Raw genomic sequence first — 19,960 nt, forward strand, 5'->3', positions numbered from 1 at the left:
TCATTGCAGTTCGGTCACACTGTTAGTCTGGGCACTGGAGTTCTGCAGTCTTTTGCTGTCTTTGCAGATCAACTGGATGTTCTGTGTATGTGTGTGTGTGTGTGTGTGTATGTGTGTGTGTGTGTGTGTGTGTGTGTGTGGTGAGCAGAGAGGTACGGGTCAAAGCACGAGTATGAAGGCAGATGTTTTAGGGTGAGGCTGTATCATGTGGACCAGAGGCGGCGACAGATTTTTAGGATTAGATGACAGGATGAGCAGGGGCGGCCTCTCCTCGCTCACTTCCTTTCGCTCTTTATTCAGTAGAGCGCTTTTTGTCCTTGGCTTTCAAATTCTGACCAGGCGTCATTTAGTTCCATGAAAATCATCTTGGCATATTGTTCATAGGGCTTTCCTGTTGCCTGTGAGGGAAGACAGAAAAAAACAAGTTGAACCTATGGAAAACTCGATATAAACCTCACACAGATATAAAACACCTGCTTTCACATAACAGGTTGGCCTGTGGCCAGACACTTGAAAGCTGCTCTTCAATTTCAAGAGCTGCAATATCAAGCCATGTGATCCATTTACTCCACGCCTGCAGTCGCAAAAAAGGAACAAACAAGCACACACGATATCCATGCATTCATTCACACACAGGTGAGGAAGCGTGTAGGAGACAAATGAACTGTGGCTAAATGCAAATAGCTCGGAGACGGTGTGAACAAACAACTGGTCTGTAAAAATTCTAACGAAAACACACAACAAAACTTTCTCAAAAAAAAAAAACAAACAGCCAAAATAGTCTTGACTTCAAACCTTAAAACTGAGAAATCCCCCAAACACTGTTTCCACTGTGCAAGACTCTTTAGCTCAAATAAGCCACTATAATTCATTTTAATCTATTCTTTTATTACTTTTATGTTTCTCTTTCATGTGTTGGATTTACTGTGAAGCACTGCCTCGGCAAGTTTTAATGTTCTATATTTCCTCTTAACAACAATCAACATCTATATGTGCTTAAATACTGGGGGTCTGGAAGTCTGTGCGTACCTCTGTGTGTGTGTTTATGCATCTCCTGCACTGAATATTCAGAGAAGCCTGCTGTTAAGTGTCCTTTATATTCATTCTCCTTGTTATGTCATTTGTTTTGCTAAATAAAGGTGATTATCTGGTGTTATGCAGCCGAGTCAGCTGCCTCTAAGTCTGCCCTGTTTTGATGATTGAAAACCTGCCATCTTGTAATCATTGACCAATGGGTAATGATCTTGTGATTCACTCACCACACCCCTGCATTTTGGGTTGTTCCTACAGGCTGATAAAAGAGGGGGCGAATACAGGGGTGAGAAGTCTTGTAGTTTCTCTTTGCATGCCTGCTGGTGATGTCTACCTGCCATGATCTCACAACAGACCTCAGAGGCATAGCCTGAACCCTCTGACAGTAAGAAGAAGAAGAAGACTGAAACCACAGGTAAGGTCATTTCACCAGTTTGTTTGCCTTTCCCTTGTCTTGCCACTTTTTAAGGACAGTGAGGAACCTCGGTTTGCTGTGCCTGTGTGAGTCATTCTCTCTTCACTGCATTCATTTCACATGTGCAAACTACCTTCCAGACTCCTGGCGATGGCGCTGATGTTCTGCGAGAGGCTGATGACTCGCTCTGCATGACGCAAATGCATCCACGAAACTGCTCTAGAGTCTGCACAGATCCAGAGATAGATATTGTGGCTCCATGGCTCTCACTGCAAAAATGCCCCTGATCCCACATCTCCTAATACTGGTCCTTGTGCAGTCTACCACGGGAGCTCCACAGGTCAGGAAAGCAGCAGATGTACAGGTGGATGATATCAATATTTTTCTGACAATGGCATGGCAGGTAGCCAACCACATACACCCTAATTCCAGCTGTTATGTCTGTGGCCTAATGCCCTTCACAGCTGGAGAAGGCTTACCTCTAATGGCCTTACCTGCCTCTGACTGTGACACCTGCCACCTGATGCATATTCCCTTGTCTCATTCTTACTCTCACCCTGATTGTGCCCGAATGTCCAAAATGAGACCACTTGACTGTTCTGGGGGACACGCAAACTGCTACAGGTGTCTCAAAACCCCCAAACCTGTTCCCATACTGCTCATTCCACAGCCGTTCCCTTGGTGTCTCCAGAATGACGGCGAGACCCCTGTAGGGGAATCTGACTGCCTTCGTACATTCAAATGGGACCGGGGACAAAGCATGATTGACTTTAAAGCCGTGGATTCTGCGCCTCAGCACTGTTTGGAGACAGCAGGCCAGGCTCGCCTCAGCGCTCTAGCTCACCGCACCGCCAGCTGCTCCATCTCCTCTCCTGTGGGGATGTACTGGGTATGTGGAAACCTGGCATACCCGTATCTTCCCGTGGATTACAAAGGACGCTGTGGCTTAGCATACGTCGTCCCGGCTATGAGAGTGGCTCACTCCCTGCCACAGAAACCTCTTCTTAAACGAGCACGCCGTGGAGTTTCAGATGTCTTCGGGACTCATCATCAATCGCCTTTCAAGAACGCGCTTGGTCCCCTTCTTCCTTTTTACGGAATCATGTCGGCGTTGGATCAAATTGCCGATCTGTCTCATGCAATAGAAGTTATAGCTAATGAAACTGGTAAGGCTCTCATGCTGATATCGAGTGAACTCGCCTCTGTTAGACTCCTAGCTTTACAAAACAGAGCAGCACTGGATTTTCTATTAGCAGCCCAAGGAGGAACTTGTTCTGTTATTGGTTCTGAATGTTGTACCTTTGTGCCTGAATATAATGCCACGATTGGTGATATAGTAAACCACCTTCGTGACACTGCTAACTCTGTTCACCAGGAGAGCAGTTCTGTATTTGACTGGCTGAGAACGACTTTTGGATCGCTGACTTATCCCATTATTGAAGTGACAGTTTTTTTGCTTTTATTCATCGTATTACTGTCTTTGTTCATTTCATGTGTGAAAAAATTCCTGTTCAACTGTTAACCAGCATTACTGATCCTTACAGGTTATATGTCTCTTGTAACAGTGTACCCCGTAACACATTGTCATTGTCATTGTATCATCAGCTTCATGACTTTTCTTCATTTTAAACATGTTGAATAGACAAAAGTCTGCCACAGTACTTCCATTTGTGGTCTCAGGGATCAAAGCTGTAAAATATAAATACAATACAAATACATGCTGTGTTTTTCTATGTGAATGTGTTTTCTTGTAGTAATGTCACCATGTAGGATGACAAATATGACACTTCTTTGTGAATAACAACAAAAGGCATTCATAGTGTATGAAACACATAAATTATGAAGTATTTCCTTATTTGGTGTAATAGCACTGCTCTATGGTGATTTTGGTATTTTGTCAACTTTTGTTAACAAATAAAAAATCATTTTTGACTGGATAGAAAATTGAATGTTGTTCAGATGTTTTCACACATACAGCAGTGGTGTCTGTGGGACCCCAAACACTGAAGAAATAAAGCCAATATCAACAAAACTCAGGCGCAAATAAAAGAGAAGTTGTGTGACGCATGGACGGAGATGCCTGTTTCACTTACAGTCCTCCAGTCTTTAGCTGTCTCACCTTATCTGGGTGGACGACCAGGACCGCTTTGCGGTAGACCTTCTTGACCTGTTCTGGAGTAACCAGGTCAGCCATGCCCACAGGCTTCCAGCGCGTCTCTCCCTCCCACAGCACAGTATGCATGGTGGACAGCAGAGCACGGATGTTGCGCTCTTTCCCCTCAATCCAGTCCAGAATCTGGGTCACAAACAGGAGAGGGAGAGAAGTGGAGCCATTAGCCAGTGATGACCAGATTTGGAACAATAATTAGCAGAGATGCTTTCAGTGAGTTCGGCTCTGGTGAAATGTTTTAAAGGAATAATTAGAGGAAACAAAGTTTGGTCATGGGAGACCTACATTGGTCGCTTCATTAATTCTGGAATAAACAGAGAGGCTTTAACAGCCAAAGGTTTTTGAGTACACTATCCTGCTTCTGGGAATCACTGAACTGTTTCTATTGTGCATCACTGGATAAACAGACGACAAAAACCCAATAAAATGATGCCAAACTGTAATTCTACTCAGATGTAGTGATGCAAGAGTCATGGGACTTTGTGGTGTTTCTCACAGAATCTTCAACAGCAAACTACACATTTATTTTCATTAGTGCACAGTTGTAATCAGAAAAAACAGCCCCTGCCTTTAGTTTCTCGGGGTCCATCTCTTTGGCCATCTCCTCCTTCCTCATCTCTGCTATAGTCCTGGGCCCTTTCTTCTCTTTGGTCCCTGCAAAGCCCTGACCAGACAGCAGGTCATCAAAGTTGGCATCTGAGGCCTTGGGCTTAGAGCCTGGCAGAGAGGGACACAAACACAAAGAGAGAAAACAAACTTGTTGAAGCTACTCAGGAACTTACCTTCCTGCACTATTCGATGCAACGTACTGTGAACAACTGTACGACTGAGTGACAGATCTGTTCGCCACTGGAGAGAGAATGTGCCTGCAATATGCACATGTATGGGAATGCATTTGAAAGTCATTCAATATTTACATATTTATTCAATCAAATATCAAATAAAGTATTTTAAAACAGGCAGTTTTGATTTTCACAGCAGCGTCCTACAATCCTATTTCCGTCAGAGCATGATGGATCTGTGAGCGGCCATTTTTCAAAACTGTAACACTCAAAAAGTAAACCTGTCGACCTGTACAGTAATTTTAATTCATTATAATTGATTTTTTATTCATTTTGTTTAATCTTCTAGAAGTGATGCTTAAAAATGTTATGGTTTTGTAGAGGGAATGGTGCAAATTTCAAGTGAATACTATAAGATGAACAACTACTGACACTAACAGCCATTTAAATTTATTATGCAGCTTTTTTTGCAGGACCACTTAAGAGTGAAGCGCCATCTAAATGTTGTTTTGAAGAGTTATGGTAATTTATGTAAACCATATCACGCCTACGAGAATTCTGCAAATTCACAACCTGACCACAACATTTAACAGACAAGACGAAGTCTAATTCCACATCTCCGGCTCACCCATGCCAGCCTGTGCTTTGCCTCCTGCGCTGGGCGAGCCCCCACCCATTGCAGAGAAACTGACATTGTAGTTGGGTCGGTTCTGGGGCGATGTGTGAGACATGGGGGTGTGGCTGGGGCTGGGCTTTGGCTGCGAGGCAGGGCCCTGTCCTTGGGGTTGCCATCCTCCACCGCCTCCAGCACCTGGCTGCCATGAGGGGAAGCCGGCCCCTGCATGGGACTGCCACCCTTCTGCGTGCTGGGGAGATGGAGGAGGTCGCGATGGGGAACCCATGGGAGGGATGGAAGGTGTGGTTCCAGTAGGTGTGGTGGGTTTGCTCGAGAAGCCAGAACCTGATGAAGTAAAGGACAGAGATTATGACACAACATATGGTGGTGAAAATAACAAAGAGTCATGTAGTTCGGAATATTTCCAGTGCCTGACCTCCAAGGCTTCCCCCGAGGTTGCCTATGTCGGCAAATGGGTCCAAGGTGTTTGGCTTGGTTTGGTGGGTGGGGGTGCTGTGGAGCGAGCCTGTGGGGCTAGTAGTAGCTGACCGACTGCCCATACCAAAGCCTGCTCCTGGATTAATCAGCAAACAGCAACAACAAGAGAAAACACTTTTAGCTCTCTTCATCTTTAGCACGCTGGAGTTCCACCAGCGTCCTCTGATACGAACACATACAAAAAGGTGTAGTTGGCTTCCCAAATTAAAGCAGTAGATAAACATTCAGTGTTGTTTGCGTTCATGTAAGTGTGTGCATATGGTTGGGTTACTGCTCTCTACCTGTGCTTGTGGTGGCAGGTCTGTTCCAGTCCCATCCTCCCATGGCGTTTTGCTGCTGAATGTTGACTGTTGGGGTGGTGGGTGGGACAGGGGAACTCCGGCCTATTCAAGCACATAAAGGTTTGTCACAGACTGAGCACACCGTGAATGGGAACTGAGCAGCCTGAACCCACACAGCCAGAGAAAATAATAGCGGAGTTGAGCTCATGAGAGGCGTTAGAGAGGCTGTTGGATGTCTGAATGGATCTAGCTGTTAGTTCTTGACACTGTATTTAGTGCTGATATCTCGCTGCTTCAGAGGCACTGAAAAAGTGTCATACCACACTGCACAGGTCATGTACATTTATGTACAGATTCAGACCTGTTTTCACAAGCATTACTGTGAGCTCAGGTTGGGTTCAGGCAAGCAATAAGCATTTCAGTTTTAAAATGATACACTGATTATGCATGCATACAGTGCTCTGCAAAGGCGTGAAGCAGCGGTGGAGGAAGCAAGTACTAATACCACACAGTGAAAATACTCAACTCAGGAAAAGTCGTGCACTGAAAATGTTACTTTGGTAAAAGCATATTTAAACCAATGCATGCTTCTGCATTAAGGTAAAGCAGGAGTTTGGTTGTTGTGATGTTCTCCGTGTAAAATCTTAACTTGTAAAGAAATCAGTAACTAAAGCTGTCAGATAAATGTCGTGGAGTATAAAGTGTAATATTTTCCTCTGAAATGTGGTGGAGTGGAAGTCAAAAGTGGCATGAAAAGAAAAAGTAAAGTATAAGTTACTCAAATTTGTACTTCAGCACAGTACTCAATTGTATGTGCTTACATCCCACCACTGAGTCTAAAGAAAAGTACTGTCTTTGGGATGAGTTCAGGCTGGAAATGTTGTTAGTTAGACGGGGAATAATTCCTGCTGGAGGAGAAATATCAAACCCATGCAACCTCTGCGCAGTACTAATCAGACAGGCTGCAAATAGTCATCAAACCCACTCAAACCCATTCATTGCCAAACATACGGCAGCAATATAAAAATGACTTTTCTTGCAAAGCGGGTGTGTGAGTAAGCAGTAAGTAGTGCAAAGCCAAGAAAATGGAAAAATATATAAAAAAAAAAACTTGGTGCTGTTTAAAGAATATAAATGGAATAAACTGTGTTTTAATGTGTTGCATGTTTACGTGCTAAGGCGTGACTTGCACACTGTCCAGTATAACATGCCTTACCCTGACATGGACTCTTTCAAAGGCTTTATTACATCCACAATGCTGTGAGGGAGCAGCAGCAGCATGCCTTACCCAAGCTTGTAGGCTGCAGGGTGGGTGACGGAGAGCGAGCAGCATGCAGGAAGGGGTCTGGCTGCCCCACGTTACCTGGTCCAAGGAATGACCCCATCATGTCCTGAGGTTTAGGCATGGGACCCGCCCCAAAGGGATCAAACGCTAAGGGGAGCAAACATACCCATTGTCTTACTGGTTTCATTCCACTTTCTTTGGGAACACTCTCCTTTTTTATCCTTTTGATGATGCAGGTTGAAGTGCTTGACTTTGCTGCATAAGTATGATCTCATCAGACTGAACTGCTAGCTCATTACACCTATTACAACTCGTCTCCTGGCAGGGTTTAGCTGCCTTTAAAATCATGCATATACACACTCATTTTGGTGTAAAGTGCCATTAATTGTCGTGTGCCAGGTTTGAGAATTTATTGTATATCAGATTTCTTTAACCTTATTGACATATTTACAGTATTAATTCTTGTTCATGCATTCATGTTTTGAGATGCAGAGATTTAACTGCATACCCTCTGATGAAAGCTGTGAGATGCAGTTGAAAGGACCAGAAGAAGCCAGTAAGTGGACCTTAAGTTATGATTAATTACAGACTCACTGTTTGTGAGTTCAAGTATAAGCTTTCATGCTTGCTTAACTAAATCAGTGTTTATAAAACTACTGAAACATACATTGTGCAACATCACGTTGGATATTTTTTTTAATCTCACCTGGTGGCGCAGGAGAGGGACACGGCGAGGCAGTGTTTGGGACTACTTTATGTGGTGTGGATTGGGCAGATGACGGCCCACTGGTTGGCTGGGGTGGCCCCCCGAACAAGTCGCCTAAGAGGTCAGTGGCTGTGGCTGCAGTAGACAGGGGCTGAGATGAGGGACACGGGCAGTTGATCGCCTCCCCGTCGAGGCCAAGAAGATCCACTTCCTCGGCGGGTGCATGGGCGGCAGGCATTGGTGCAGGGGGGTCGGGTTTCTGGGGGGCCGCGCTGGCGTTGCTTCGCTGGCTGGAGAGAGAGAGCATCTCATCATCCGAGGGCTCGCTCTCCTCGCAGGGGCCCCGACCTTCCGGACCTCCGTGGGGCCGGCTTGGCTCTGCAGCAGGGTGAGACGGAAATAGAAGGTAGAGAGAGAAAGAAAGAGAAGAAAAATGTAGGGAGTTACCAAATGAGACAGACGCATTCAAAGTGGAGAAAGTAGAGCGTGGAAGAAATAACAAAGCAGGCAATTAATTGGGGCAAAGCAGGCGGAAATACAGAGTAGGTTAAGAGAGAAAAGGACAAGACTGGAGTCGGGAATAATGGGCAACTACGTAGGTCATCTCTGCTACAAGCACCACCTATTCTCCCGATACTGCGCGCTATAATACACTAAGCTGCACACTTTGCAGTTTGGTAGCTGGTTTAACTACAGAAATTGGAGGAGATAACTTCTCAAAGATCTTTATTCCAATCAATAAAATGTACAGTATGCTTTTAAAAAAGGGTTGGGACACATGGTATGACTGCAAACCTCGGACAATCTGGAGCAATATTTCACTTTGGTAGAGCATTTTTAATTTGGACCACTCGCTATAGCTGCACTTGGCTTCCTTTAGCTACTATGACTGGAATGTTTTTCCCAGTTCTCCTTATTAACAAAGATTTCTTAAAAATGTTTCCCTGGATACACGGAAAAAATCCATTGGTCTCTTGTAGTCATTTATTAGGGGATGTGTGTTAGGGGAATAACTTGCACAGGCAATTTATTCAGGTCCCCAGATGACTGATATTTATGCCAGAGATGCAGTAGATTAAAATCATCCACCAAACTGATATATCACTTCATAACAAGGATGGGGTTCATTTAAATTCAATCAGTACCGCAAGTGGAAACAGCCCAGTGATTTTACAATAACAGAAGATTTATTTGTCAATGTAATCAATGAGTCTGATTGAATTGAACCAAACCCTGGTTAACTACTGTCACTGTACTGAGCAGTTTCTCTACCAGCTCTCCTCTACTGTCTTACCCTCCAGATCCAATCCCTCCATCTCATCTTGCAGGGACAAAAATGAGAGTTAGTCCATTAGTTTGTTCATGCGTCTGCGCGTAAACACAAGTGAATGTGTTTTTGCATGAACAGCACTTGTGTACCATCTGCAGTGGTGGAAAGCAACGCCACTGAACATGGTACACTTACTCAAGTACTGTACCTAGGTACAAATCGAGTACATCGATTTCATGTTTATACTATAATATTGTACTTTTTACTCCATTCCATTTTACTGCACAGCTAAAGTTACTGGTTATTTTTCAGATTAAGATTTGAGACAAAAAGGATGTCTTCAGTTTATAAAATTGGCAAATATTTTAGAGTAAACTACCCAATAGTATACAAAGTAGTTCAAATTAGAAGCTAAATTATAACATTATAACACAAGTACAACTTACATATTAATTCATCAGTTATGATCCAATAATATGATAGAACACTGATGGGGACTTTTATGCATTATGTGTACTTTTGTTTTGGTGTATTTTCTAATTGAGGCTGTGTGCTGAAACTCAATACAGGGCTTTTCTGTCCATATGTTTATCTTAGCTACAACTGCACTTACTCTTACTCTTTGTCATTTTAACTTATAAAGATCTAGCAGTGTGGCTACCTTTCAACAACTACAGTTAGCATCTGAGTCATTGTCATGAGAGATGTTGTCATTGGATATTAACAGTTCATTAGCCAGTGTAGTAGTGGACACTTGGAAAGAGGCTATGGAAAGAAAGCCCTTGTATTGCAATTGCTGATGAATCAGAGGCTATTACAGAGCTTCCCACCTTAAACGTAACAGTACGTTATGGATTAAATGCATGTGTGCAGGCCACGTCAGCAGAGGCAGTTTGTATTTGACCCCAGTGTTCCCATCCTCACAGTACCAGCAATAGCCAGCGCGTCCTGATGCTCCTGGTGGCAGGAGAAGAGCACGTTGGGGCTGAGGTCTTTACAGGGGAACTGCTCCCACGGCGGCGTCAGGTCTTTCTGCTTGTCCACCCCCTCCACCTCCACGTCCAGTATCACATGGAAAAGCTGGGGGTACTTCTCAGGAGAGTCGCACGCATCCAGCTCTGGTCTGAGAGGAAACATTGCGTGTATGAGAAGGACGGTGTCTGTGTGTTATGGTGAGAGGCAGAGAGAGGGGAAGTAGACTGGGATTGGCAGGACTGTTTTTAAAATATGTCCTTACTTGTTAAACTTCAGCATGGTGGTACCAGGAGCAATGAAGCCAGTGTGGAACTGGATCTGGAACATCTGGGTGTTGGACACCTAACAACAATAGAAGATGTGCAAATTAAAAATGAAGTAAACATTTGATCTTTAAAAAACCTGTCACTCTTTGCTCCTTCACATCCTGAGATAGTTCAGATAGTATGATCTTGTGCCAAGATTTTTCCAACATTGTTGTTTTTGTCAAGATTGATAAGGGTGTTGACTTTATCGGTACACGTGCATTGTGTGTAGTCTGGTCCCTCAACAGCTGCTGGGTCCTTGCAGGATACAGAGCAGATCAAATGAAGCTTACCTTGGCCTGCAGACGCCCTCCAATGGTCGACCTCATGTGGTAGACTGAAACAACGACGTCTCCTTGCACACTCACGCCCAGAGGGAAAACTACTTTACCCTCCTGGAGCCTGTGCTCTCTGTACAAAGTGGTGACATGTTATTGTAACAACGTGACAAAACCAGTTAATTTAGTTGATATGAACATGTTTGTTAGCAGCTGTTAATCTCTCTATGTCTGAGCGATTTAAGCGTCCCCTTCCTACCTCATCCTCTCGTACTCCTGCGCAGTGGTGAAGATCTTTGTCTCTCCGATGAGGACGTCGCAGAAGGGCCGACAGCCGCTGCGCTGCTTGTTGAAGCAGGGGACCGGACTCATGGTCAGGGCCTTGATCACCAAGGGCTTGGAGTGGGGTAGACTGGGCTTCTCTGAAACCATGCTACACACATAGCCTATGTACCTGCATGGGTAGAGGGACAGATGATCATTTTTTTATCCTAAAGTGACCAATGATATACGTGCAGTAGCTGTATCAACATGCAGAACAGCACAGTTAGAGGAAGCTGATAGCACACTTTGAACATGTCCACAATTATTCTGTTGCCACCATTCCCATAAACTCTCTGTCAACTTGGACTAAACCTTGGACTCATGAGGCAGATCAGCACAGACTGATAAACACTACAGCTATTGTCTGGCAAGGTAATAGACCGTGCATCCTTCAGGCTTCATCCTTCTGCCAGCTCTGCAGACTAACATTCACATATAAACCACTTTCCTCTCTGTTTCTGTCTGACTTTAATTTTGCTCTCATGTTAATGCTGGCAGCTTTATTAGATGGTAAACAGTGGGATTTAGCAGCGGATGAAACACAGGAAGGAAGAAGTGTAAGAGCTTTTACGAAGACGTTTCAGGCCAAATTGAAGTTCCCTGTCCTTTTCTCTCTCTCTTACACTTCCTGTCTTCTCTTTCTGGTTCTCTCTCACACAAATGTGCATGCACATGTCCAGGGTTGCAAACCTGCGGTGTGAGGGCCAGAGGCCAGAACCTGGTCTCTTGGCGCTGAGGAGCTGCATGGCAGGAACTGGGTTGTTGAAGAGGTGGCAGAAGCAGAACATGGCACAAACCAAAACACCCGACGGAGCACGACCATCCTGAAACACACACAACAAAGGAGACACTTTGTGAAACGCTGAGCTGTTTTTACATTTTGAAGCTTCACCAATGTACTCTTTGGTCTTGTTTGCTGTGCACATTAAGCCCTGCGCTGCTGTCATTTACATCGTAGCCTTACAGCCATGACAGTATCAGATGTTAACATGTCTAGATGATGCCACTGAATGCAGTGATTCAAACTTTCTGTATGCTTCTGTTATTACACATGGTCAGAGGGCTACATACACATACACTTAAAGCACTAGTTCCAAACCTAGGGGTACTGACCCCCACTGGGGGTCACCAAAGCTTCATGGGGAATTGCAAGGCCTTCTTGAATTTAAGGCACATAAGAAAATCGTTTTCAAAATATAGCGTAGGCCGGTATCTCAGCATTTCAATCGTGTCTTTGAAGAACAATAAATGAAAGTGTAACTTATAAAGTTTACATTTTTTTTAATACAAGCTTAAAACTAGTATTACCACATCGCGGTTGAATGCCTCAGCTACGTCACCGGTTGATGTCACAGTGACCTTGACCTTTGTCCTTAGTCCACCAAAATCTAATCAGCTCATCCTTGAGTCCAAGTGAAAATTTGTGCCAAAAAGAAATTCCCTCAAGGTGTTCCTGAGATATCGCGTTCACAAGAACAAAAGCTACTTTACAAAGCTGAACAGCCTCATCCTGCATTAGAAAAGTACGCAGTTAAAACCACCAGAGCTTATAGAACAACGGCCCAGCTTCAGGAAGACGAAAACACTGACTGGCTCTTTTCCCTCCTCTCAAAATCTACAGAAGCCACACTGTTCAATGCCCTATTTATTAAGTGTTTTCCCATTACATATCTGTAAATGACATTAAAGACAGCCATGAAAGTGCATGTAAAAACCTTTCAATTCAGGTTATGGGGAGACGAAAACATTCTTCAGGTTCATCTTTATGTATTTAAAGTGCTCATCAACCAGAGGGTCTCTGTACACTTTACAGATCAGTAAAAAACAGCAGGAAAGAAAACACACAATATTACATTAAAAGCACACACACACACACACACACACACACACACACACACACACACACAGCTAATAGTGTTAGTATGACGGCAGGGCTGATGAGGTCGTCCAGTATAACCGTGACAGGGGTGTGGTAGTTCGCCCACTTGTGAACGAGGAAAACCATTCAGTGATTTGGGTTTCTGGCCAAATTATGTGACTGTTCTTGTGATCTGAAGCAGAGAAAACAGTTTAGAAGGGAACTGTTTGGTGCAGGTTATGCAAGATGGAGCAATTTGCCAAGCCACAGCCAAACCGCAGTGACTTGGCAATAACATGCTTTACCACATGCCAGTGTACAGTACTGCTTTTACTGAGTTAGAACAGGCCGAAAGGCAAATTTCAGTCAATACTTCAGGAGCGACTCTACTGCAATGCATATGTATTGCAGAGTATTTCGTGCTTCTTTTGTGCTTGAAATATTTCTGACTTCATCAAACCCTTAATTTGCCATCATGTGAGTACTAAAAGTGCAACTGCTTGCTTTTCCAAACTGAGCTCTGTCACGCAAAATCCATGTATTTTGGATGAGAAGACTTCTTTTTCTGTCCCTGTCACTGTAATATCTCTTTTTTACCAAACACATAAAAAATACATCAGAGAGTAGCCATCTATCTTTTCCAGTTCTCTGACCAACATAAGCATGACTCACGTCCACACTTGCACTGAATTCGAAACCTCCAAGGCTGACACGCTGGAATAAAAAACTCCTCTCTTCTACTTTGCCAGGGACTAAATTCTCTTATAAATACAAAGACCAACTGCTCAGCAAGAGCAGAGGTAGAGAAAGTGTCAGGGCTGATGGGAACTAAACAGAAACGATGGGAGCAGGCTGACAAGCTCCAAGCTGTGTTTCACTGTAAAAACAAGGCAGACCAACATCCAAGGCTGGCAGCAGGGAGAGGAGAGGAAGAGCAGAGGGGTGGGAGAGAGGCTAAAAGTGGGGTTTGTTGCCCCTGTAGGATTTCTTGTCTGCATGGTCTTCGCCTTCATTTGATGTAAAGTGCAAATTATCTACTATACCAGAAAACAAGAGGTTGACAGTTTTGTTACATGAGGTTAAAGCAGAGATCTTTAGGCTCAGGATTTTCTCAAAGTTTCTCAAAAGCACTTCATTTGATGAAGCAACCAAGATGACATATTGGCAATATGTGCGTAAAATGAACCGTTGTGCAGTGAGTCAATTAGTCCTCTGGCAGCATATTCGGAGTGCTGTGCAGGGACTCAAAACTGGGTCACAGGACAATTAAAACACAACTCCAAAAAACTTGATGTGATGTGGGACAGCCAAAACAGGTCCCTACACATCAAAAGTGCCTTTTCATTTATCTTCATGTCACAGTAAACTGCAGGAAACATGACATTTACAATGTTAGCAGTGTAAAAGCAAGAATGTTCCACCTATAAATCCAACTCCAGGTCCGGTGTGTAAGATTTAGAGGGATCTGCTGGCAGAAGTGGAATATAATATTCATACGTGTGTTTTTGTTACCTTAGAATGAGCTCTATATTGCTATTGAAGACCTGTGCTAGCCAGCTGTCTCCTGTACTTGAACATCTGTTCAACCTGAGCCTGAATCAGGAGAAAGTCCCGAGGCTGTGGAAGACGTCCTGCTTGGTTCCAGTCCCCAAGAAGCCGAGGCCATCTGACCCAACTGACTACTACAAATACCTTGGAGTGGTGATTGACAACAGACTGGACTGGAAATCCAACACAGAAACTGTGTACAAGAAGGGGATGAGCAGACTCTACTTCCTGAGGAAACTGAGATCCTTCAACGTGTGCAGCAAAATGTTGGAGATCTTCTACCAGTCTGTTGTTGCCAGCACCATCTTCTTTGCTGTCGTTTGTTGGGGCAGCAGCATCAGAGCCAGCGACACCAACAGACTTGATAAGATCATCAAGAAGGCTGGCTCTGTACTTGGACTCAGACTTGAGTCTTTTGAGACTGTGGTGGAGAGGAGGACGCTGAATAAACTGCTATCCATCATGGACAATGATCAGCACCCTCTCCATCACACAGTGGACAGACAGCAGAGCACCTTCTCCCACAGGCTGCTACAGCTCCGCTGTCGAAGGGACAGATACAGGAAATCTTTCCTGCCACATGCCATTACACTGTACAATAACAGCTGAAAATAATAATAATAATAATAATAATACAATACTTCTTACCACTACTGTTTGCTTTTGATATTTTATTATTATGTATATAATTTTTTACTGCTTGCTATTTCGATATTTTATTATATATAGTTTGTTCCTACAGTCACGGTACACTTTATTTTCACTGCCATTTGCTTGTGATATTCTTATTTTGATATACATTTGCATTTGATATTCTTTTTGTGCAATACTTTTTACTACTGTTAACTATTTGGCTATTTTATTATTATTGTTATGTATATAATCTTTTTACTGCTCGCTATTTTTATATTTTTATTATGTATAGTTTGTTCTTTATAGTCTTATTTTCACTTATTTCACTGTGTGTAATGCTGCTGCTGCACTGCAATTTCCCAGCTTGGGATAAATAAAGTCTGTCTGTCTGTCTGTCTGTCTGTCTATCTATCTATCTATCTATCTATCTATCTATCTATCTATCTATCTATCTATCTATCTATCTATCTATCTATCTATCTATCTATCATATATCTACAGAGAGAGCGGGTCCTCTTTCAGGGAGTCCGCCATGTTGCACGGACATATATCTACAGTAGCCCAGAACGGACAAACCAAACACCTAGTTTAGAGGTTGCCTTTGGCTTTATCGTGTTTCAGCGTTTACTGTAGGCTCTCCAACACAGGGGGCACGTGAGACGTGGAGTATTCACCACTAAACCAACTTTAAATCAGCTAGACTCCAGACAATCACTGCACAGGGATGAATATGATGAAGGTACTGTGTGTGAGTGTCTTCTTACCGAGCAGGTGATGACACACACATTCTTGGGATTCTGTTTTAGCCAGTTGTGCATGTTCTTGCACACAGCAAACAAGTTGTGGAGGCTGGGAGCCTGGCGAGAAGGCCAATTACACTCTGAAACCTGGAAAGGAGTTGGCACAAGAAATGAGAGCGGGAGGAGAACAGGGAGAGACACAGAAACAGATGAAGAGGAATGGTAGAGAAGAGGCAGGTTGCAAATGAAAAAAGAGAAAAGGAAGGCAGAGAGACAGGGGAGGGAAGAGAAACAGGAAGGTTTTGAAATACAAAAAAAAAAGACATAAAAGCAGGAGGGGAAGGGAGAGGTGGAGGTTAGCAACAGCACTGCAGCAGCAGAGCAACACAACACACCAGTTGCCACGATGAGTCATCTGCTGGAGATACAGCGACTTCCACAAGCAGACAGGGGGCCATCTTGGCCAAGTTAACTCCACAGCTTGACTCTTCAGCTTCCCTGGATGTTTCTGTCTTTTATCTGTCGATGTGCCTTCACTCGAATACAAATCCAAATTCTGCTTTTTGAATTCAGCTGGGACAATTGGATGAGGGACCCACCAATTATATTTCCTAATTTAAAGACATCTCTGGTCACAAGTGGTTATAGCTGTGGTGGAGTTTGCTGAAGATACACTGCACATTCAATCACTGCTGTTACATCATCAACATTCATTCAACTTCAACAAGTTGTATAGTCAGGAGTTCAGATGGTGTCTGTCCCAATTAAGCCTCCTTTTGATGCCATTTTAAAGGGATGTTGGAGTGGGAGGACGCAGAAACAGCAAATAAACACAGCATGACAAAATATATTATCACTTTTTGTATTGATATCGACATCAATTTTAAGCTGTAAACACAACATTGACCAAATATTAATTATAAAATTGATCTGACGAACATGTTTTTAACTCTGTTATTGGTCTCCACCAGCTCTTGAGGGAAATTTCTGGCTCTTCAGTGGCTAAATGTTCACTGACTTTGCCTTTCTGCTGCACAAGTAGCGTACAGCAGCTTTATCACGGCTTTATCAAAGCCGCAGATGCTGTGGGGGAATTGCAGAGTGGGGTCATAATTCTCTGTGAATAAAATTAACTTATTGTAGTTTTAATGACAGAGGAGTGGTGACCAATCATAATGCCCAATTCTGGAAATCTAATTAGAGGCTCTACTCTGTTGTTTCCACAGTTTATGAGCACATGTGGCGATAGTCCCCAGTTTAAACGCTGTGAGACCAAATGTAGGCAGCAAACTGTAAGTAGTCTTCACATCTTGTTCTAGTGTTAACCCAGGGAGCGAAAAATGATGCAGCGACTACTAACAAATAGGTTAAAAACCAATACTCCTCTAACAGCTTCATCTGTAGCGTCGTGAGGCAGAATCACACTCACCCTGCTGGAGAATTTGGCGCCACGGTAGTTGCGCTGTGATAGATTGAAGACAGTGTAGTGGTCGGCATGGCGACTGTCGAGGAAGGAGCGGATGTCCTCTACGTGGTTCTGGTAGCCAATCTGCACTGACTCTGCTGGGTAGGTCATCACTGAAAGATAAATCCATCTTTCAGCTGCTGGGTGAGATGTGTTCAGGTTGAACTGGCAGATGTTCACATGCACAGTGTGTTTAACAGGCTCACACACTCTGGCTGTCCTTTACCTTCACCCTTTTCTACTATTATTCAGCAGTAAGTGAAAAGGGAAAAGAAGCCCTTCCGGTGCCAAACGTCCAGCTGATGTGTTCTCTGCTGAAAGCGGAGGGTGCAGGTGTCTATTCATCTATATGTGTTGGTGCTTATGTGTATATTAATACAATCATAAGCCCTATTCGCATGGCACCATTATACCTCATGAGATTCAGAAATTAGCCCCCACGTTTCTGATCCATTCTCACGGCAAATTTGTATTTTCTTCTCCCCAGGTAATACCAGACCAATGCGTCCTTTGAGGATCATACATGAACCTCCATTATGCAGACATGACACACTTTAACCTTCTCATCTGTAGAGTTTTCTACTGAGCACTGGGATCCTACATGAGCACACTAATGTCAGCTCTGTATTCCCACACACCAATCAGGATTCAGCAACGCTCACACTCCATCTAATGATGGTTGTTGGGTTGTTTGGACACTGTCAAATCAATCAAATCTGATCGGAAAGCTGATTAGTTAGTGTTAAATGCCTAATACATAATAACTTAATGCATTTAATTGTTGTCTATTTAGTTATGGGAAAGTTTTGAATGTAATAGAGAATCACTCAAGACCTGAAACTAACTTCAAACTGCAGCTTTTTAATGGTGACACTGGTTAACACTGTGGACCAGACCCGTGTTTGCCTGATTTATCTTTCATTTATCTATTATCTCATTTCATCTATAAACACAGGTCACAGTCCATCAGCTACAACCTAATGTGTTTACCTATGATCCGTGATGTGATGTAGGCAATGTCCAGCTCCCCTTTAGTGTACCTGTAACACAGAAAGAGAAGATTATTTCATTTTTTTCAATGAAATTCTCGTGACACATAAAAAGAAAGAGCAATAAGAAGAGGAAAAGATTAAAAGCAAAAGCTCTGATGGCCTTCAGCTATATTAGAAACATGTGATAACGTGGGAGTGAATCCACCGGAAGCCACAAAGATTTGCTCAGTATTTGTGAAATTTCCATTTATCCATTTATGTCATGTCTGTATTGTGAGCAGCATAACATTTTATTGTACAACCCTTTGTTATAGAATGATAAATAGCTGGACCTTGTGCCTTGAATACTATTAGATAGAGCAGGCACACGTGTTGATCAGACAAGCATTTAGTCAGGAGGGTAAAAAGCTTCCCCGCTCTTGAAATATATGAAATCATTAAAAAAGAGATCGATACATGACTGTCCAGCATCCAAAAGGTTGATCAGCCTCTCTGCCGCTCGCTGTCAAATGTATCAGGCTGCATGTCATGCATATCTAAGTCGTTAGGCTTCATAAACTTTCGAGCAGAAGCTTCCATGTGTCTGGCTGTGGGGAAGTTGTCTTCCTCAGGCTCATCACTTGAGGCTGAACTGCTCGAGATCAAAGGAATACCATATGTGAATTCTTCAATTGAGCATCGTCGCCTTTCATTGCCAAATTTAGCTATTCCATATGGAGATTTTTTTACACTGAGCAGCTGCAGTGCACACACATAACATACATCCACTACCGCTGTACCATGGAAGTGCTGGAAAACAGTGTTTACGAATCTGTGCCCAATAGCTTGAAGTTTTGTAGCTTCATTCATAACACTGACATTTGAATCCTAAATCAATATTTGAATGCTGCACAGCTTTCCCTTTTCCATGTCTATTCATTCTGTTTAAAGCTGACATTTCTGGACAGTTGCAGATAAAGATTAGGCTACACTAATATTATTACTAAATAAAAACTCATTTAATCCAATTAATCACTTTATTCAAATGGAGGATTTTATTAATTTTGGAGGCTACTCATATATGCATGTGTAGCCGATAGAAGCACTTCCTTATGACTGACAAAAAGTGGAAAAGTGTGCTGACAAGTCCACATTTCAAATTGCTTTGGAAATCATGGACATTGTGTCCTCCGGGATAAAGTAGAAAAGATCCATCCAGATTGTTTTCAGAACAAAGGTCAAAAGCCAGCATCTGTGTCTGTATGGGGGTGTGTTAGTGCCCACGGCATGTGTAACCTGCACATCTGTGAAGACACCATTAGTGCTGAAAGGTACATATGGGTTTTGGAGCAACATATGCTGCCAAGTAGACGACGTGTTCTCCAGGGATGTCCCTGCTTATTTCAGAAAGACAATACCAAGATAACAGCATGGCTTTGTAGTAAAAGAGTCCGGGTCCTTAACCAGCCCGCCTGCAGTCCAGACCACTATCTCAGTGAAAATGTGTGGGATAGCAGTCTGCTGAGCAACTCGTATATCATGCAAGAACAGCACAGAATTTCACTTTCAAAGCATCAAACACAAGAGTTGTTAAGAGGAGCTGGAACATGGTGGTAAACATGCTACCCTCCCACTTTATTTGGAACGTGTTACAGTCATCACATTCAGAATAATGTGTATATTAACAAAAAACAATATAGCTCATCATTTGGAACATTAAATATCTTGTCTTGGTACTGTATTAAATTGAATGTAGGTTGAAAAGGATTCGCAAATCATTGCATTCTGTTTTTATTAACATTTTACTT

General features: G+C 43.1%; 1 protein-coding gene across 1 annotated transcript in view; it reads right to left on the minus strand.

Annotated features, from left to right (window-relative positions):
* Positions 1-296: 296 nt before the first annotated feature.
* The window catches only part of dnajc6 (DnaJ (Hsp40) homolog, subfamily C, member 6), a 34,775-nt gene continuing 15,111 nt past the window's right edge, over positions 297-19,960 (minus strand). The window contains exons 3-19 of the mRNA XM_041935763.1: positions 18,172-18,221; positions 17,146-17,294; positions 15,741-15,863; positions 11,628-11,761; positions 10,873-11,067; positions 10,629-10,746; positions 10,293-10,372; positions 9,985-10,178; positions 9,080-9,106; positions 7,786-8,163; positions 7,083-7,226; positions 5,795-5,896; positions 5,452-5,589; positions 5,028-5,360; positions 4,186-4,334; positions 3,567-3,743; positions 297-398 (exon numbers count right to left, since the gene is read on the minus strand). Coding sequence (XP_041791697.1) covers positions 297-398; positions 3,567-3,743; positions 4,186-4,334; positions 5,028-5,360; positions 5,452-5,589; positions 5,795-5,896; positions 7,083-7,226; positions 7,786-8,163; positions 9,080-9,106; positions 9,985-10,178; positions 10,293-10,372; positions 10,629-10,746; positions 10,873-11,067; positions 11,628-11,761; positions 15,741-15,863; positions 17,146-17,294; positions 18,172-18,221 — 2,593 coding nt within the window. The remainder of the gene's footprint in view (positions 399-3,566; positions 3,744-4,185; positions 4,335-5,027; positions 5,361-5,451; positions 5,590-5,794; positions 5,897-7,082; positions 7,227-7,785; positions 8,164-9,079; positions 9,107-9,984; positions 10,179-10,292; positions 10,373-10,628; positions 10,747-10,872; positions 11,068-11,627; positions 11,762-15,740; positions 15,864-17,145; positions 17,295-18,171; positions 18,222-19,960) is intronic.

Source organism: Chelmon rostratus, chromosome 4 (assembly GCF_017976325.1).
Source record: "Chelmon rostratus isolate fCheRos1 chromosome 4, fCheRos1.pri, whole genome shotgun sequence".
Lineage (NCBI taxonomy): Eukaryota > Metazoa > Chordata > Actinopteri > Chaetodontiformes > Chaetodontidae > Chelmon > Chelmon rostratus.